Source organism: Phaethon aethereus, assembly GCF_964289735.1.
Source record: "Phaethon aethereus genome assembly, chromosome: 14".
NCBI classification, from domain to species: domain Eukaryota; kingdom Metazoa; phylum Chordata; class Aves; order Phaethontiformes; family Phaethontidae; genus Phaethon; species Phaethon aethereus.
Window position 1 is genome coordinate 14621207 of NC_138590.1, and position 19948 is coordinate 14641154.

Consider the following 19948-nt stretch of genomic DNA (forward strand, 5'->3'; position numbering starts at 1 on the left):
CAGCACCAGCTCTTCCACTGGGCAGCTACACACGCGGTACGCTGACAATATCCATAGGCACGAGACATGTACATTAATCATTTCTATATCTACACAGACAACTTCCTCGGTTACAGAGCAGCCTACGATACATGAGTGTCAAGTTTTCGGGTCCATCAGGTCCCGTGTCAGGTCCCCCCGGCTCGGCAGAGCCCCTCACGCCGCGTGCCCCACCGGCACGCCTGGCCCCACCTCCGCACACCCCCTGCTCACCCCAATAAAAGCAAAGAACTCCAAAAAAATGTTTAATGCTGCTGTGATGTCCCAGTCTCCTGGGAAACGAGGTCTTCACCACTGATCGCAAAGTGAATTGGATGCTGTGTGTCCCACCAGCAAACCCACCGATGCCCTGGGCCGGGCTGGGGACAGGTCCGGTCACACAGCTGTCCCCCAAAATGCGGCCAGCGTTCTTGTGGGGTACCGACAGAGCCGGGGGCAAGCATCAGACGACCCCTGCTCCTCACAGCATGCCCTCCTCTGGCGAGGGTGACATTTCTGCACCCAAACCCAACCCCCAGGGGCCACGCCGGGGTCAGTACACAGCGGTGGACACGAATATTGCACTTTTCCCACCCGCGGCGTGCCCTGGGCCCCCTCCCAGACCCGGGTGTTTGCTCCCTACCCACCCAGTGTCCTCCAGGTGGAAGATTGGATTTAAAGCTTCGTTCTGCCCATAACCAAGCGATGCCGGAGCGCGCCGAAACCTTCACCGGCACAGACCCGGAGGCGAGGAGGTGAGCCCCGAGCCACGCAGTGAGCAGGCGAGGGGCTGGAAAGGAGCAGCGACGTGGCGCAGAGCCACCCCACACCTGGCCGTGGGTCCACGTACCAGCACGGGGCACCCAAAAAACAGCACCCATCGAGGAGGCAGGCTGCAGGGACACCGCCCTGCACAGCCTCCTCCTCCCAGAAGCGGGTCAAACACCAGAAATATCCCCAAGCCTCACCCATCCTCCATCAAAGATGGGAACACAGCCCGCCAGCACTGCATTCACGCTCCTTTCCCACCATCGCCAGCAGCCTTTGCCTACGCCCAGGGAGCCACGGCCGCGGCGGGGCGTGGGGCTCGGCTCTCCGAAGGTGGCCGCCGCGCTGCCGGCGTTTGGGAGACGCTGCGTTAGCAGGAGGAGTTCGGCCCAGCCAGGGCGTTGCAGAGGAGTGCCTCAGCCAAAACCTTTTCACACCGCTCGGAAAAGACACCCCCATGGAGGATGCATTTGCTCTCTTGTCTTAAAAAAAGAAAAATTAATCCAGCAGAAAGGCAAGGCCACCCTCCAGGGAGGAAGCTGGGCTCACCAAAAGGAAAGCAGCAGCATGGCGGGGCCGTCCCCCCGGGCGTGCACCAGCCGCAACGCAAGAAGCAACAGGAGCACAGGGAGAAGCGCGAGAGAGCTGCCTCCGACCAGGGGATATGGAGCTGGGACGGAGGCAGAGGAGGCCACCAAGGAGGGAGTGGGGCCAGGAGAGAAAGGGTTAAAAAAAAAAAAGGGGGAGATATGATGGGGTTTTTGTGAGTTGACATTCAGTAACGCCTGCAGCCACAGCCGGAGCGTGCGGGGCCGACGCGGGCACTGTAAACAAGGCAATGTATTTTTGCTGCGTGCGGGCAGCACACGGTGACCCCCGGGGACATCCCGTCCCCCGCAGGGAGAGGGCTCCCAGCCGAGGGTGACCGGCTCGGACCCTCGTTATGGCAGAGCCCGTTTGCTCTCTGCAAACTAAATGTGGAAAAAGATGCTAGATGGGGTAAAAAAGTGTCACTACTGAAAGCGTGGGCCTGGGTTCAGCAAACCCTCCCGGGCCAGGGTGGTGCCGTGCCCGGTGCCCAGCTCCGGGCCCTGCTCAGCCCCCGAGGAGGCTGGAAACAGAGCCGGAGCGTGGCAGGAGCCAATGCCCGTGTCCCGGGATCCCGCCACAGGAGAGCTGGGGGGCCCCGGGATGCTCCACACCTCGGGCTCTGTCCGCCCTCCCCACAAGGCCGGGGTGAGGAGGCAGCTCCACACTCTCCAACCTGAGCTGAGGTTTCTCTGTTGCTGTAAAAATAAAGTGCTTAGGGGGGAGGGGGGGAAAAACACCACAAAAAACAAACTGGCACAAAAAAGAGCAGTCCCTGTTCCCCGCCCTGACTGAAGGGACGGGGGCAATATGGAAAGGTTAGGATTTAAAAAAATAAAATAAAATAAAATCAAAATCTACATCCCCAGGATTCCTCACCTCTCAAAGTCACTATTTACACAGGTGCCCAGGGGGCTGTTTTGCTGTATCACCTGCCCCAAAGGAAGGCACTGCCCCAGCCCGGATCCCACCTCCCCAGCCAGAGCCCAGCATGGGACCCTGCTGCAGATGGGCAGCCCCCATGGTGGGCAGCCCCCTCCTCTCGCAGGCCAAACCCACCACATCTCCCAAGAAGAGAGGGGAGACCATCCCCAGGGGACCAGCAGCGCCCGGTGCCCGTGTGCCCCCAGCGCGGCATCCGGAGGGGCCGGCGGGGTGGGCGGCCATCACTGCACCATGATACTGGTGGTGTTCACAACGGCAGCGGCGGGCGCTACCAGCTCCAGCAGCGCCTCGTACGTCCCCACCACGAAACCCACGAAGCCGAAGAGGCTGATGGCGACGTCCTTGGCAATGACGAGGGGGTGCATGCCTTCGGCATAGTAGGTAGCGATCTCCAGCAGCGGGGGGAAGATGAGAGCCAGGGCGCTGCTGCTGACGGAGCCCACCAGCGAGATGACGATGTCCAGGCGCGGGATGAGGATGGCCAGCACGCCTGGAGAAGGAGCAAACACAATGTTAGTGCTGCTGGCTCCCGACGGCAGAGACCCTCCTCCCCTGAGTCAAAACAAGCAAAAACCCACCACAGGGATGCCGCCTGCTTGAATCGTACCTCTGCCCTTTTCCCCGACACATGAGCTTTGAAGACGTTGCTGCATGTTTCCAGCAACTCCTCCCCAACAAGCGATTAAGCCGTTGCATTGAGTTAACGCAGCACGCAGACCAAACCCTTTTTGTCGCCCTGGGCATCGCCGCAGCGGGCTCCAGGGCTGAGCGGGGCAGCACAGATGCCGCTGGCAGAAGAGCGGCTGCCGGCCCCCCCAGCCCCCCTTGCGAAAGCCAGCACTCCTGCTCCCCACACCTGGGGAGCCATAAAACCTCAGAAACCCCATAAAAGCAGGAGACAGGAGAAAAAAGCCATCTCCCCCCACCCCGAATAAATCCGTGTGGTTTGCATGCGTTTAGAGCTGCTCCAGCAGCAGAGCGCCTGCGGCATAGCCCGGGGGAGAACATTTGTTAGGCAAAAACTGCAGCCAAGGAAAATCCCCCTGGGAGACTTCTGACAGCTCCCACTTAGCTGCTGCAAACTCTGGCATATTCCTGCTCCTCCTGCTCAGGGACAAAAAAGATGGAGGGATGGTGCCTTCTCCTTCCAACCAGCCCACAGCCTCCACCACCTCTGGACTCCTTTCGGTGCACCACAGTGTTAGCTTTTGGGCAGCAAATTTAAAATAAAGGATCATCACGGTCCCGTTTTGCAGCCGGGAGCGGTGCCCCTCAGCACGCTCATGCACCGAGCAAGCTCCCCATCTACAGCAACCTCCACACTCGAGAGCGTCGCTGCTGCTTTTTGGTCAAACAAAGCCCGAGGAAATGGCAGGCAGAGCTTTGTATGACAGAAAAGCAATCCTCCGCAAGCAAAGCAGACCTCAGCACTTAACAGAAGTGACCAATTTATTTAAATTGGTTTAATGCTTTGAAAGCTCTGCTTAGAAATAGAACCTAGAACTGTGGCAGCTACAGCCTCGGTGGAGAAGGGGCATCTCGGGGCTCCTTACCGGAGCGATTTGTTCACTCCCTGGCAATCAGCTACAGGCAAGAGAGGCTGTTGGAGCCTTCCTGAGCCACAGATCACCCACAGCACCACAGGAGACGGAGGCTTGGGAGACTGACAGAGGGCAAAGACACAAACAGGAGATGCTCCTCTTCAACGCCACCACTCCAGCCCTGCTGTCACCTGGATAAGCCTAGAGACAAACCACCCCTTCACGGTGTGGAACAGCCACAAAGTTCCCCGCTGAGCTGACGTGGAGGAAGTTTATCCCAGTGCTCAGCCCTGCACAGAGCCAAAGGAGCGCTCTGCCAGGTCTCTGCTGCACGCAGCATCCCCGCTCCGGCAGCCTGTGGGGAGAGCAGAGCAGCTGACGCCAAGAGCATCCTCAGCCCACCCCACACCGCTCTTTGGACTCAAAGTAAACAAAATTATTAAGCCCCCCTCTAAAACAAGCAGAACTGAAGCACCAGCTGCAGTCCTCAGCCTCCAGGGGCAACGGTCGTGCTTTCCACAGGTATTAATTCAAAGGGTTTTTAAGTGTGCTGGTTTTGAAGTCTAAGCTTGAAAGACACCCATACACCAAATTGCATCCTCTCTTTGGAAGCCAAAGCCATGATGCAGGCTTGTTCTGCGGCCACGCAATCATCCAATGAATATTCATGCAACCCCCCAATTGCTTTTATCCTCGCCAACAGCCACAGCGATCTCTCTCATGGAAGGGTAAGGGGAGGAGGTACAAAGGAACCAGCATCCTTCCACCAACACCTCTGCTGCCTCCCCACCCCCAAATGGGAGGGTACAGCCACTGTCAGGGCCTGAAGCCATCTCATCGCTCCAAGCCTTCGCTTCCCTGGCCAGGCACACCCCATCTCAGCACGGAGGAGACGGGCTTTGTCCACCTCCGTTAATGCAGTGTTTCCAGCCCACCATTAGCGACAGCCCAGAAACCGGCAGCACTCTCCTCTCAGCCAGCTCTGCCACCCTCGAGTTAGCACCACGCTCCTCAAGCCCAAACCAAAGCCAGCTGGGACGCGGCACCAGGTCCCTGATGCTCAACTCTGGTGCATCAGCAGCATCAAGCCATGGAGAAAAGCTCTTTTTCAGCAGGAGACGCCTGGGAGCTCAGCCAAGCGTCTCAGCTGTGCTGACAACAGCAAGGATTTAGTCTTCAGGAATCAAAGCCTGCCAAAATCAGATACTTCTGCATCTGATTTGCTCCACACCTTTCCCAAAGGTCCACCAGGCTCAAGCCCAGCAGCCTGCTCCACCAGACACCATCAAGGGAAAGGTACCACATGGGGCTGGCACAGCTAGACCTGCCCCAAGCAGGTGGCAGGTGGCCACAAGCATGCCGGGACTTTGGTTACGGGTCGTGTACCAGTCAGTTGTCTCCTGCTGTGCTACATGCTGCAGTGAGTATGTGTGTACAAGGACACCGGCTCCCTCTCAGCCAGCGACCCCTTTGCAGCCATGCCCTCCTGTCACATAGGCAGGAGGAGCCTGGTTGCACGCTGTCTATGGAAAACAGGACTCCAGGAGATTCCCCACTGTGACGGCTTTAGTAGCAGGGCCAGAGGCAGCAAGATGAGCAGCCAAGAGGCTCTCAGCACCACCAGCCCACAGCGGGAAGGAGGTGCAAGGTCCTCATAGAGGAGCTCGGACAAGCTGCTTTCTACTCACAGGTGACGCTGACCAGGGCCACCCTGAGGAGCAGGTTGACCAGCCAGCCCCAGCGCTCCGAAACCCGGGCAACAAGGGGAGGGATGATGATCTCGGCGGGCACGTAGAACTGCACGGCGTACGTGATGAAAATCCCAAAGGAGAAGAGCAGCTTGACAGCTTGGTACAGCCTGCAAACGAGAAGGAGGAGACCCAGTGAGGCACATTCTTGCTCCAGCCTCTACGGCAACAACGGCAGAAAGCAAACACTGCCAAGAAGAATTCTGCATCCAAACAGTCTCCCCTCCTGAACTCCCTCCTGGAAAATTAGGGGTGATGCATTCAATCCACTGAGACGTTTCTTGTGCAAGAGATAGCAAGGAGACAGCGCAACCTCCAAGCTGGGGCAACCCACACCTGATCAAAGGCTTTAGCCCTGGCTTTGCGTAAGGCCAGCAGCCTCTCAAGTGCCACTTCCCCTTGGGAAACCTTGTGGGCACAGATATTGAGAGCAATTTGAAAAAAGAAAATGCTGTACTGCTCCTAATTCATTCAAGGGCACAGGGGAAGCTGAGGTGTCCTTAGCCAAGGGACCAAGAGCCTGACTTGATCCTCAACAAATTAAGGCACCTACCTACATTTCTAGATGCCCGTGTGTGCAGAACTGCCCTTCTGGCTCCTCCTGCCTTCTTATACCCCTTTACCTTCTTTGGGCCCAAGCCAGTGTCCCTCTGCATGTTGGCTCTCAGAACCCAGCTGTTACAACAGCCATCTCAAACCAGAGAAGTCTAAGTATTCACAAGCAAGACAACTTTGAACACTAGTGGCAGAGTCTGGTGGAGTCAAACATTTCCCCCAATAGCAGAGGATGGAGGTGGGGATCGCCTAAGTGAATGGGATGTTATGCCAGTCCATGGGGCCAGATCAGATGTATTTGAGGTTGTGGCCAACAACAGCCTGAAGCCACTTTATCATCTTTAAAAGAGCAGAGTGATCAGGAAGAGGTCCAACTGTCTGGGAAGAAGAACCATATCCACCTTCAAGAAGGATGAGGGAAACTACAGGCTTATCAGCCTCTCCTCGATCCACAGAAAAGTATGGGCTAAGTCCTCCTGGCATCTATTTCCAGGTGTACATTGGACAGGGTGAACAGACAGCGGGGATTTGCCAAAGGGCAATCACAGAAATATCTTCATAGGTCACTCTCAGCTGCCCAGAGCACACTCTCAGCAAGTTCCCAACAAGACCAAATTAGAGGGATGGCTGACACACCTTGGAGCAGGGCCTAATCAACATGGTGGCACGAGCAAAGGTCAAATGCAAACACAAAATCCCGTACATGGGAAGGGCTGGGGCCCAGCTTTCCATCTGGCCAGGAGAACAGGACCCAGAGGTCTTGGTGGACAGCCCCTGAACTGAACATGAGCCAGCAGTAGGACCTTGCAGTGATTAAGGTCAAGCACATACCCCGCTGTGTTAGCAAAAGACTAGCCAGAAGGTTAAGGGTAGGGATTACTCCCCGGTTTGGGGCTTGTGAAGCTGCATCTTGAGTATTGTGTCCGGTCTTGAGACTCCAAGGATAGACATTGACCTGCCAGAGCACAGTGAGTGGAGGCTACTGGGAGAGTTGGGGCTGGAGCACATGACATACGAGGAGAGGCTGTGAGACCTGGGCTCATTCAGCATGAAGAGAAGGTTAAGGGGGATGTTATTACTGTCTTCAGTTACCAAGCAGGAAGGCATGGAGAAGACAGAGATAGGCTCTTCTCAGAGTTACACAGCAAAAGAACCAGGGGCAATGGGACAGAGCTGCATCCCAAAAGGATACTTAAGCACCAGAACAAGGGCCTGGAGGGGTGAGGAACCTCCCTCCCTACTGATACTCAAAATTTAAGTTGGCCCTCCTTTGAGCAGGTGGGTGGACCCGATGACCTCATGATGCCTTCTCCAACTTAAATTATCCTAGGCAAACTAAAGACAAAGCTATCAGAGTCCAGAGTACGCCCACTCAGGCACACGTGACTTGAGTGCACAGTAGCCTTGAGCCACCTACCCCATAGCCTGCATATCTTATCATCGTATTTTCAGTTAAGTGATGCTGTAAAGCCATAAAGTGCTCCAAGGCAATCCATGATTAAGAAATGTTATTTAAAAAGGTACAGAATAAGGTTGGGTGCCAATCCTGTACAGGTCAGGAATCAGGACAACAGGCTCAAAGGGCATTTTAACTATTAAGAAGAGGAAAAGCTAAAGTGCTAACCTTAACCCACAGAAAACATGGGTCCCTGCAGGGCCCTGGAGAGGCACTGCTCTGCCAACCACAGCAACCACTTGCTTAACCCAGTGAGCCAGGCCAGGCCATCCCAACAAGCTGCAAGAAATGGCATACCCTCCTTTGACCGTAAGCTCTGCCATTACCTACCTCCAACTGGCCATACGCAACCAAACATCTTCCCCCTCACTACAGCATTTCTTCACTCTTCAGATGGTGGGGTGAAGCAACCCTTCCGAGGATGCGAGGAGGGATTTCTGCATAGCAGTGAGGTATTTCGGAGGCTGTGGTTAGACCTGGGCACTGGGAACCGACACACTCCTCATTTGAGGAAGCTGCGGTTATAGAGAAATGAGGCTGGAAAAGTCCTTAGTCATCCTGTAACTCAACGATTCCCAACATGTTCATTGAATCTGTTCTAGAGACCTCCGGACGATGGCTACAGCCAAGGAAGGATGCAGCATCTCCACCACAATCCTCACCTTCTCTCCCGTGCTGCAGGTAAACCCCACGACTCCTCACCCACAGCCCTTATGACCAGTTCCTGCAGCCCAACACTTTTTACTGCTGGGGAAGAGGCAAAGCAGGATGGGCAAAACACTCATTTCAAGAGCAAGTCTTCACCCATCACCTACAGTTTAATGCAGGGGAATACAGCGGTCAAGGCTTTAGCCCAAGTATCCCAGCCCTTACCTTAGATAACCCATTTCCAAGTCCAATATTTACAGTCTCCATCGAATGTTCTGCCAAGAAGAAACATGTACAAACATCGCAGAGCTCTGTGTGCTGAGTCACAATGACTGCAGCACGCCTTCCCCAGAGGCAGCCTGTGCAAGAGTCCTCCCGCACACCCAGGCTTCCCCAGGCGCTGCTTCCAAAGGGTTATTCTCTTCTCCCTCTCTGAAAAACCCTACAGTTTTTTTTCACACTAGTAATTTGACAGAAAGCGTTGATACTCCTAGAAACATGCGTTTGAAATCAGATCTTTCTGTAGCCTAGCAAGTCACAGAAATCTCGTTATCTTCTTCTAATGGAATGCCATCCTTCAGGGCAAACAAAGCTGAGATTTCCCGCAGAAGCCCCCAGGCAGCATTACAGGTCAGCCGACGTTGGTACAGGCTGTAGCGTGACCTGGTGCCCTGCAGAGCCCAAGACCTGGATCTGACCTGCTTTGCACCTTCAGGAGCAGCAGCAGCACCTTATCCCCTCCACACCTCACTTTATCTCCCTGAGTGGGTGGGATTCACACCTCCTGTGCTCCACACTGAGGGATTCAGACCTCACTACAACGCAGGCACTTTTTTCTACCAGCCCCTTGCCTCCTCGCTGAGAGCAAGTACCTAGCAGGACTCCCAGTCCCTGCAGGGGACAAGATAAGGCTCTCAGCAGGAGCAGGACCTTCTGCCACACCAACACCAACATCCAGCAGCTCAGTCACTACGCAGATCCAGCATGGAAGAAAGTCCATGCACTCAAACTGAAAGTAACCCACATAGCAATAATTAAAGCAAAAACGGGCTCTATTTTTTTTCTAAATCTTTGCTTTCTCCAGAGCCCCAGCAACGCAGCTCTACAAGGTCAGCATGTGGAAGCCCACCAGTGACTCAGATTTTGAGTCCTGCCCAAATCCATTTCAACAGTGGGGAACGGGCAGCAAGTCATGCTGCACAGTGTTGGGCAGCTGCTAAGAGCAGGAAGGATGGGCTGGGGAGGGGGACAGGCACCCCCAGCTCCAATTCTCACTTTGGTCTCTTACAGGATTTCAAGCTAGCAGAGACATCAAAGAGAAACCGTTGAACTCCAGAACGCTCCTAGGCAAACCCAAAGAAACTGTGTTGTCACGGGATGGCTTTCCAAGAAGCCTTGTGGCATCAAAGCCAGCCCTCAGCCCCAGCTCCGCACCAAGGCGCAGCAGATGCCGCCGTGCCATTGGTACCTCTGTGGTGCGTAGAGCAGAGCTTCTCTCCAGCTCCTCCTCGCCTGTCAGCACCATGTCCTGCCACACAGACACCCCAAAGCAGCATGTCATAAGAAACAAGACAGATGGGTTTTTTCAGGACTTTCTCAAATAATCCCAAGTGGAGCAAGCTGGAAAAAGCATTTGTTGTCAACATTTGCATGCTCTACACTTCTTGTCCTAAAGGCAAGAGAAACTGGTTGCGTTTCTCCTCCGGGATGAATACAGAGCCATGACACTGAGCAACCACTCACCCCCAGGACAGACCAGCACGCAGCCCGGCCAGCTGCCGCAGCAGCCACCAGCCCCGGCAAGAGGAGAAATAACCCCTCCGGGGAAGCAGGCACAGGGTCAGGCCACGTGTATTTCCGCAGGGCTCCAGCCAGTGACTGGAGAATCTCAAGAGGCCTCGCCAGATCCCAGAGGAGGACAGACAGGTTTGGGGAGCTGCAGAGCTCAGCCCCCACGGGAAGGCAAGGGTATCCTCACGGCATCAGCGCTTGCAGGCAAAGCGCTGGCTCGGGATGAGCCACATCCAGGCAAAACAGGGAGCCCAGGAGTGGGAGTTTGAGCTCCGGGGCTGCAAACAAGGGAACGCAGCCCACATGTGGAGACATCACATCTCACCCCCTCTGGGAGCTCCCAGCTTTGCATTAGTTTTCTGTGTGCTTCATTTGGGGAAGAGAAGCAGTTTTGTGCTGTTCAACGACCTTCCAATACTGCCACACAGGGGTTGTGTTCAACATCTCCTGGCCACAAGCCACAGGTGCTGCCAGCCAGAGCTGTGCTTAGTCCCCAGAAAGGAGTCACAAGGCTCCAAGAAAGAGGCAGGAGCAGCACCCACCCAGGCAGGTACCCCTGGGGACCCTGAGGAAGCAGCCCTGAGCTGCAGAGCCAAGACGAAGAGCCGATACCACAGCAACAAGCCTTTCTCCACCCCGTACATCAGGCAACCCTTGACAAGCTCCTTTGGACTGTTTGGTCTACAGCACAGTTGATCCTTCCCCAAGCTCACCCAGATCATTTCTCCTAGGAGCAACGTCCCCCGCTGCTCCCTCTCTTGCCTCCCTGGCCAGGACCCTCTCCCTCGCCCCCCGGGACTCACCAGCAGTTGGGCAGGTTGAGCGTTATGCTGGCCTGAATGTCTGCCCCAAAACGCAGGTACCCCAGGACGCTCAGGCTGATGTACAAGATGGTGACAATCGTCATCCCCACGTAGAGGATGACTGGGAACTGCCGGGGGTTTTTCATCTTGTTTTCCAGAGGCAGCACCTAGGAGAGGGGGAGGAGGAAGAGGATGAAAGACCAGCAGGTTGCCCCCGTTCCTCTATACCCCCTGTCCCTGGCAGCAGGAAGGGCAGCCCCATGGCCAAGCAGTCCCCCATGCCAGGGGGATGGTCACACAAGGAGCCTGGGGACCCCAGCCAAAAAAGCCACCATACTGGAGATCCAATTTCTGTGCTCCATTTTGAGGTGTTTGGGCATGGCAAGTCCCCAGCAGGGTCACTCACGTCCTTGCCTCAGTGAAGAGACCTGCTCCCTACCCTTGGCAGGGGCTGTGCCCATCAGAGCCTGGCATCTGGGGGCGATGCTGTCCACCCCATACGTGGGTTGCATTACACTCTGCATCCCAAAGAAGCACGGCCATGCCCACTGGGATTGGCCCATCATGACACATTATCTTATCTTCCCCAGCAGACCCTGGAAAGACCAAGACACTTTCTCCTCTCCCATCAGGTTTGTCTGGACAGATTACAACCAGGCAGGACAATAAACAAAAGGAAGGACAGAGACGAGTCCCTCAACTCTATACCACTAACACTGGCTTTCAAATATAGGACTTCAGCAAACATTTTATAGCCATCCTTGGGTGGTGGGGATTTCAAGGAGAGATACAGTGGCAGGGCTGGAGAGGAGCAGGACCAGAAAAGCTTTTATTTGCTTCCCCACCTCCACGTCATGCGAGGAAGACAGCGTCTGTGCCTCAGTGCCAGCAAGGGCCCTCTGCCCCGGGCAGAGCATTCAGAAAACACTCCTCCTGTAATGGTTTGGCCCTCTCCAGCCCTGTGTTTACACAGCCAGCTTATATTAAGAGATGAAAACATTTTTTTCCTCCTTTGAAGGGAGCTCCTGGAAACAACCCACAACATCTTAGTGAGCCATTAAGCTCTCCACCCACCCAGCTTCTTTCACAGACACAGTTGGTCTATTTACAGCATCCCATAGGAGACACACATGAAATCCAGTCCCCCAGCAGGCTGGGGCCACACGGCTGCCAAGGGGAGATCTCAGTGCCTCCCCAGCAGGGTGGGAAGGAACGGATCACTTTTTTTTTTTGTGTGTCATGCTTTTTGGCCTCCCACTTAGGCAGCTTCAGGATCCAGCCTGGTAACAAGAGTCAGGACGATCCCTCGCCTGCAGGTCAGCCAGCAGAGCCCAACCTACTGCCAGATACAACCACCTTCAAAGCAGCAACCAGCCTCCTGAGGTTTGCAGCATGTGCTCCTCCAGCCTCAGATGGAAGGAGCAGGGTTTGACCCAGGAGACAGCCTGGAGCCTAAAGCTAACAGCATCATCCAGAATTTGGGCTACTGTCAGAGAAGTTCATCTGCAAATACAGCTGCAACGCAGAGCAGGTGCTGCGGCAAGCCCGAGCACAGGCTGAGCCTCCCGTGCAGGCAGCCCCGCTGCCACACGCCAACTTACCACCCCGATGCCTTCAAAAGAAAAGATCGCAGTGCCAAAAAACAGAGGGTAGGTCTTCCAGGCTGCTGCTAGAGGCAGGTCACTGGGATCAGGAATGTCCTGGAAAAAAAGTCCATGCAGAGTTCAGATGCAAGGAGGATAGAGAGGACCTGGCCCACTCCCACCGCTTCCTGTCACTGCCCCACAGCACAGGGAAAGCCCTGCGGAGCAGAGGGTAACCACCATGCCCATGGGAGAAAGCAGCACCCTACAGCGCGCAAAAATCCCACCACCAAGCTCCCCCCACCCACCAAAGCAGGGGACATCACGGAAGCGACGGAGGGCAGCTGTACACACGCACCCTGACGATGTACTGGTAGATCACGACAAGGCTGCCGAGCATGGCCATGTTGGCCAGCATGGAGAAGACAGACAGGACCTTGAGATTCTGGATGAACGTGAGCAGCACCACAAAAGGCAGCAGGGAAACCATGTATAGCCGAGAGTCCATGGTGGGGGTCATCGCTACCGTCCTGTTCGCATTGCAGTCATTGGTGGTCCCGTTTGCTGCAGATATGACCTGAGGAAGCACAGGAAGGCTTGATGAGCCCCATCGCATGGGTCTGACAGCCATGGATGTCGGCAGCCCATCCCAGGTGGGTCAGAATACTACGCCATCAGCCCACTTTCAAACACAGCTAGTGGATTAAAATCAAAGCGACACAGGTTTTCAGGTAGTTTCGAAGAAAATCCCTGTTACCTTGCTGGGAGCAGAGGTGGAAGAGCTACATCATCTGAGCCGAGACAACAAAGCCTGCCCGGGCCAAGGCTCACTGAGCATGCAAAGCCAGCAGCTGAGCGCACTGAGAGCAGAGGTTGGTTTGTGCTGCCCGTGTGGACAGTGGAGAAGAGAGGAAAGAGGCATTAAGTGCTTTTTCCTTAAAGGTCCTTTTCCTCATGCTACACCACGTTGCACTCAATGTCGCACACCCCTTCAGTCACTCAGTGCCCTGTTCCCATGCAAGGACATGTGGAACCTAATACTGGCCCCCAACTTCACTTTCTTCATAGGAGATCACCCCTCCCTTGGGGTTTTTCATCCCAAAGGCACTCCAGGCCACGTGCTCACCCCTAGAGACAGTTCTGCCCCAGGAACCGGGTGGCTGAGCCATCCCTCCCAAGAGCACAGGCATGCTGTGGATCACCGGCACAGCCACGACCAAGCTGGTTTGGGTACCAGGTGCCGTGCGGCCACTGTGGCGTAGGGCTCCCTGCAAACTAATTGAACCTGCTCCAGAGGAAGTCCTGTCCCAGAGGAGAGGCTAAAGAGCTTCTGTGTAAATCGGCATCCTCCATGGGACGCACAGAGCCATGCACCTGTGGGACAGTGTTCCTCCAAGCCCTGGCTCTCCATGGCTTGCTCCAAAGCCATTTTCCAAACAAAAACTCTGCACTTCACAGCAGCGCCTCACCCAAGGTACCACCTGCACCAACCCTCCCCCATCTAACACATTATTCTCCACCACAAAAAGAAGTAACACTCCCCTCTCCCCACCCAAAAAATTCCAAAACTGAAGCCAAGAGGTTTCCCAGCTAACCTAAAGTGGGTTGGATTTGCAGGATTTTGCAAATTTCCCTCATAGCTTGAGCCAGCCTTCAGTCCCTGCTGCGAGGGGCCGAGCAGAGAGAAGCCCACCTTGAAACGGCTGCAAGGGGACGTTCGCAGGGAGCAGGGGGCCAGCACTCTGGCCCCATGCCCGCACGCTGCTTGCTCCTGTTTTCAGGGCTCTTGGCGTCATATCACCGGCGTTCACCCACTTACTCCTCCCATGGGGCAGCACAAAGGGAATCTCCTCAGGAGCAGAGGCAGAGCCCATCCATCCTCCACCACCCACGGGCAGAACCCCCTCGCTCCCCTGGGAACCACCTCTGAAGCCGACGGGCATCAGGGAAGGGCTGACGAAGGGCATGGCCGCGGTGGTAGCGACCAGACGACCAGACCGCTGCTGCAAGGGCAGAGCGGGAGTGCACGAGGGAACAACGCCGAACAAGGCACTGAGCTGGGGGAGGCTGGGAACACGGACTCATTATTCCCAGTTTCTCACAGCGTGGGAGCCAGCCAAGCGGTTCAGGGTTTCTGTTTATTTCCTCCCAAGGCCTGGCAGCAGGAAACTCTTTCCCTAAAGATGTAATTAAGCTCCAGAGCCACGGGATAAGGCAAGAAACTGGAATGCAAACAGGTCCAAGAAAGGGAGAAGAGAGGTTCACGGCAGGTCCCGGTACCCATTACACGTTACCATCTACATAGAGTATCAATAAACCAAGTAACTGAGGTAGGCACGACATCAAAGACACAGTCCCTCTGCTTTCACCATGCTCCTGCCTTCCCTAACCAGGAACGGCCGCACTTGCCCTGGGCGACAGACAGTTCCAGCGTCTCTGCACGTGGAGCAAACTCACAGGGACTCTCAGACAAACCTGCCCTGTTTGAATGGGGAAACCGATCCTCCAAAATACCCGGGCAGAGGAGCAGTACCCTCCTGAGCAGCATCAGCTTCAGAAAGCGGACCTTTGGTGGCCGTGACACGGGAGCTACGAACAACCCAAGCGCCTCCACACCCCTCCCCTTGCTCAGGACGGGTAAGACGAGGAATAAGGGTCAGAGTACAAAGGAAGGAGTAAGTCTAACCTGTCTTAGATTGTCAGCCAGAAAGACAAAGTACACACAGCAGAAACCCAGCTGAGTGACTATCAGGAAGAGTCCCACTACACGCCTAGAAAAGAAAAAAAGACCTTTTGTTACCTAGGCCATATAGAAATAAGAGCCCACTCGGGTTGCTTGGGGCTGCACTTAAACACTGCAGCAATGCTGCTCTCCCCGGGGGTTGAGATGTGCAGGTCAGAGTACACCCAGCTCACTTCTCCTGGATGATCAGGAGAAAGGACCACATCTCCGTCTAACCTCACAGGTCTCAGGCTCTGCGGTCTCCCCCTCCCATCCCCTCCAAAGGGTCATAACCAGCCTCAGGAGGAAAGTCTCCTCCTTGTGTTTAGCACTTCCAGTCTGCCGCTGAATTGTCACAGCTGGAGACAACGCTCCCCAGACACAGGAATAGGTGAATGTTCCCAGCATCTGATGTGCAACGATCTATGATGTGATGTGAGACATCCACAGGGCTGGTAGCATCCCTGGAAGCAGCCATTAGATATGCTCACTGTCTAACAAGATGGGCCAGCACTGCAGAACATGTTATTTACCCCTTTTGTTATGCTGCAGAGACTTACTTCTCCCAACCTTTTAGTATAAGCCATATCTGTGGACAGGACCGGGTCAAAGACCTCAATGTTATCCCCTGGGGGGCACTGAGCATTCAGGGCAGGTGAGCCAAATAACATTTTATGTCACTTGTGCTCATCTGCCAACACAGCTGAGAGACCAGCCGGCTCTTCTGTCCCGGCTGCAGCACATGCCGGGCTTAAAGACAAGTCCCCTGCCTGGAGTGGGTACCTTCCCCAGACAGCATGTGTCCGCAGCCACGCGCTGGGAGTCGACTCCAGCCCGTACACCACGGCACCCCCATAGTCCACAAACTGCTTCTGGAACCTGTCAGAGAAGAGAGAAAGAAGGGACATCACGTCAGCCCCATCAGCTGGTTCCCAAGGCAAACAATGACATTAATGGGAAAATAGTTCCTGTGAAAAAGCCCAGAAGTAGCTCCTGACTGAGGCTTCGGCACAGGCAATTTGCCCCTGGGAGGCTTCAGAAAAACCACAGGGCTTGTTGGGAAGGAAGGAAGGAGAAGCAGCAGTGCCGAGAAGGGGAGTTGCTCCTTACCTGTAGCAGAAGTGATGGGCACATTTCACTAGGATGCCCATGCAGTGCACAGCCACGACTCCCATCACCAGCAGGCTCAGAGGACCCAGCTGCAGGGGAAGAGAGGGGGAAGGCTGCACTCTGATGGCCAAAGGCAGAGCTGCACGATGGGTTTTACTTCCCGACAAAACTCCACAGGTCCAGTGAACCAAAACACCGCTGGAGGCTGAACCAGAGGTCGGGTGCTGCTCCCGTGAATCAGCCCCCCAGGACAGAGTAACCCCACGGAGAGCAACAAGCTTGGCAGGAATGATGCAGAAGCAGCAAGTTGGGGCAGTTTGGGCGTAGCAAAGCGCTTCCAGGATTGTTTTTCAAACTATCTTGCACATTGCTATCACACAGGTAACAAAAAGGTCATGGCTCAGACAAAGAAAGGAAGTTTTCATCTTTAATTCTTTTTATTTTTCAATCTGAGCAATGGGAAGGTTGCATTGCTGGGCAAGGAAACCTGGAGCAAAGCAGCAAGGTGCCCCCACCTCTCAAACAGGCGGCAGTTGCCGGGGCATGATACAGACACCAAGGTGCTGAGCATGGGGACAGAAGTCAGGGGGGAGATGTGACAGCGGCCAGGGGCTGCTGTTTGACTACCAAGCGTGACACCAGCCCTCAGGCAGCAAAACTGCATCACATCCTCTGATCTCGACATGGCCAGAGCTGTGAGGCTGGGTAAGCCCACGTGAAACCCCAGAGAGGGAAGCATGCCACCATCTCCCACCAGCAGCCCTAACCGCTGACCGATGGGGCTCGTTACATGTGTGCTGTGCTCGTAGGACCCTCAGGAGGCACGGTCTGCTCAGCACGGACCGGCTGTGACAAACCAAGGTGGAGGTCGTGCTGAACCTGCCACCCACAGGACCAGGGCGAGGAGATGCCACCCAAGTGGAGCATTCCAGGAGAAAGGGGCTGATGCCGCAGGGGCCAGGGAGGTAACACCCAGCTGGGTGAGCATGCAGGGACCCAGCACCCTGCCTGACCCCAGCAGAGGAAACCACAGCCCGACTCACATGCTGAACTCCTCAAGACCAGCCAACACGACACAGGAGTGGCAAGGACAGGCCAGCAGCAAACGAAGCGAGCCGCAGAGCCCCGGGTGCAAAAGCTCGCAAGCCACCGAGCACCAAGAGGCATCTCAGCAGGGAGTCAGGCTCTAACACCGGCCAGGCAAGCTGCCCAACGCCCTGCAGTCACTCTGCCCCATGAGCTCCCGCACCACAGGGCTGAGAGCTGCCTTACCAGGATGCCAGCGTTCTTCACAGCCAGAGGCAGCCCCAGCAGCCCCGTGCCAATATTCCCCTTCAGGAGGTGGATCAGGGTCTGGTACCACCTGAGGGAGAGAAGATGCAGAGATGACCGTCAGCAGATGCCCACACCCAGACCACACAGTCACAGCCCTCAGCTCATCCTGCTCGGTCTCCGTCAGGCAGGACCAGAGCTCTGCCTTCGCCACCCCCAGGAGGGATTCCCCATAAAACCATGGCTCCACCATCCTCCAGCAAAGCCAGCAGGCAGCCCGGAGCCACCGTTACCTCCTCCACCCTCCCCGGGTGCTGGGCCAGCCTGGTGGGGAAGGCAGCGTCACTCACGTTGTCCCATTGGACTCCCCAAAGCGCTGGTAGGACTCGGGGCGGGTGAAGCCGTTCATGCCGTCAGGCGGGCTCCCCTCCGGTGTGACGTCCGTGGAGCTGTAGTCGTTGTAGTCCTCGCTGCGGAGGCGCCGGGTGGACATGGTCCCTGTGGAGGGAGCTGCATTAGGGGTGCCCAGCTCGACGCCCTCCTTCTCAGGCTCCTTGGGGTCAGCCATCGCACAGACAGACTGGCGCATACTGCCGGAGCAAGGTCTCCTCCAGGGCTTTTATACAGCAACGCGCTCCCGCCCAAGCAATCAGGGACCTGGCATGTCCTAAGGTCAAAGGTGCATGGCACATTCCCACTGGCGCTTCCCACAGGCTCGTGCCCCTGTTTCGGGCACAAGCACCAGGGCGGGCTCAGGATCCTGCAGGCAGAGCCTGGATGTGACCTGCTTCACATCACGCAAGGGAGCTGTGTACCCCTGCTCTAAGGGGGGTGAGTGTGGCCCCATAGCCACAGGCCGTGGGGCAGGGAGGGACATGCTGGCAGCATGTCCCTGGTGCTCAGGACTGGGGCTGTCAAGAGGACAGCCAGGAAAGAGCAACCATTTTTAACCCACACACAGTTTGCTGCAAGGGAACAGCTTGCTCTTGCCAGGGAAGGGAAAGTTTCCTAACTTCTTTTTTCTTTTCTTTCTTTTTTTTTTTTTTAATTGAAGACTTTTTATTAAAAGGAATTTAAAAAAATGTGATTATGCTCCACCAAGCAGGAGCACAGCTCACATGCTGATAGCAAACAGTCCGTCCCAAAGGCTTCACAGCCACAGAGGTGCCTACAGGACTAAGGGGCTTCCCAGGATGAAGCACCGGCACAACCCGGAGCTCTTGCTCCAGCAAAAACCCCAGCGGGGTCCTGCAAGCCAGGAGCACCGGCACAAGCCCTCACCAAGGACACAAGCCTCCTGCCTTTGGCTACAAAGCAGTCGGCTGGTTTAATTCCCACACGTGCCCTGAAGAGCTCCCACTGCTTCTGCACAGCCTGTTACTCCCCTCCCAAAAAAAGCTTTGGCTTCCTCCAGCCCCCCAGCTGCACCCAGCACCCCGAGCACCTGCCGGCAAGGAGCACCAGAGGCAAGAACATTACCTGTCAGGCTCCTGCCACACAGCCTGGCAATTTGGTCCCTGCCCCACGGCTCCTCTGGGGTGTCATGCCCCAGCAGTCCCGGTCCTCACCATCCCATCCCCGGTGCTGGTGAGGAGCCAGGACGGGGCTGAGCGGAAGCAGCAGAGAAATATCGCTACCGCAAACAAGCTCGTTTCCTGCCAGAGGACTCCTGGGGCACCCGCCGGGCCACGCAAGCGTCCGCAGGATGCGGCCCCAGCACGGACCTAAACGTCTGGCTGTGCAGGGAAAGCTCAGCCCAGGCTGCTCAGGTCCTGCTCCATCCCCAGAGGCCCCAGCATTGCCCCCCAGCACTGCTCTCTGCAAACCTGGCTGCTACCTGCAAAAACAAGCCAAGAGCTGCAATCGCTGGGAGGGTCCAGCCTCACGACCAGCGGGGGAGCAGGGAGCGAGGGACTTGGCTCGACTCCGGACACCTGCTCCGGGTCCCAGCTGCTCCAGAGCAGTTACCCAGGCCACAACGACACTGCTTTATCTTCTCCAGCACCAGGCAACACCGGCAGCGGAAAGCAGGGCCGGTCCGTCCGGCACAATACCAGCCTCCAGAGCAGCGGTGAGCCCAGCTGGCAGGCCGGCACTCCGGAGCTGAAGGCAGCACATGCATCGCCCCTGCCCAGCCTCCTCCCTCGCAGCCGGGCCACGTAATCATGCCCTGAACCGGCTCTGCCGCGGGCAGGGCGAAGTGGCGAGGCGGCGGGGACTGGGAAGAGCGGCAGCACTAGTTTACACAAGGAAAGCGTTAGAAGCCATTTGTCATCGGTGACGGGCCCGAGAGGCAGAGGAGAGACTCAGGAGGTTTTGCCAAGCACCAAGGGCTGCTTGTGGGCAAGGACAGCGGGCAGAGAGGGTGCCAGGGTTGGGTCAGGCATGGATACCCCTCCC

General features: G+C 56.1%; 1 protein-coding gene across 1 annotated transcript; it reads right to left on the minus strand.

Moving 5' to 3' along the window:
• Positions 1–1257: 1257 nt before the first annotated feature.
• On the minus strand, positions 1258–18041 carry LOC309410002 (proton-coupled amino acid transporter 1-like; the record flags this gene model as incomplete). The annotated part of the gene is made up of 10 exons (XM_082006313.1): positions 1258–2809; positions 5549–5718; positions 10862–11028; positions 12463–12561; positions 12803–13021; positions 15131–15215; positions 15950–16045; positions 16277–16365; positions 17549–17639; positions 17899–18041. The coding sequence occupies 10 exons, from the start codon at positions 18039–18041 to the stop codon at positions 2541–2543; spliced, it is 1428 nt and encodes a 475-aa protein (XP_081862439.1). The 3' UTR covers positions 1258–2540.
• Positions 18042–19948: the final 1907 nt, after the last annotated feature.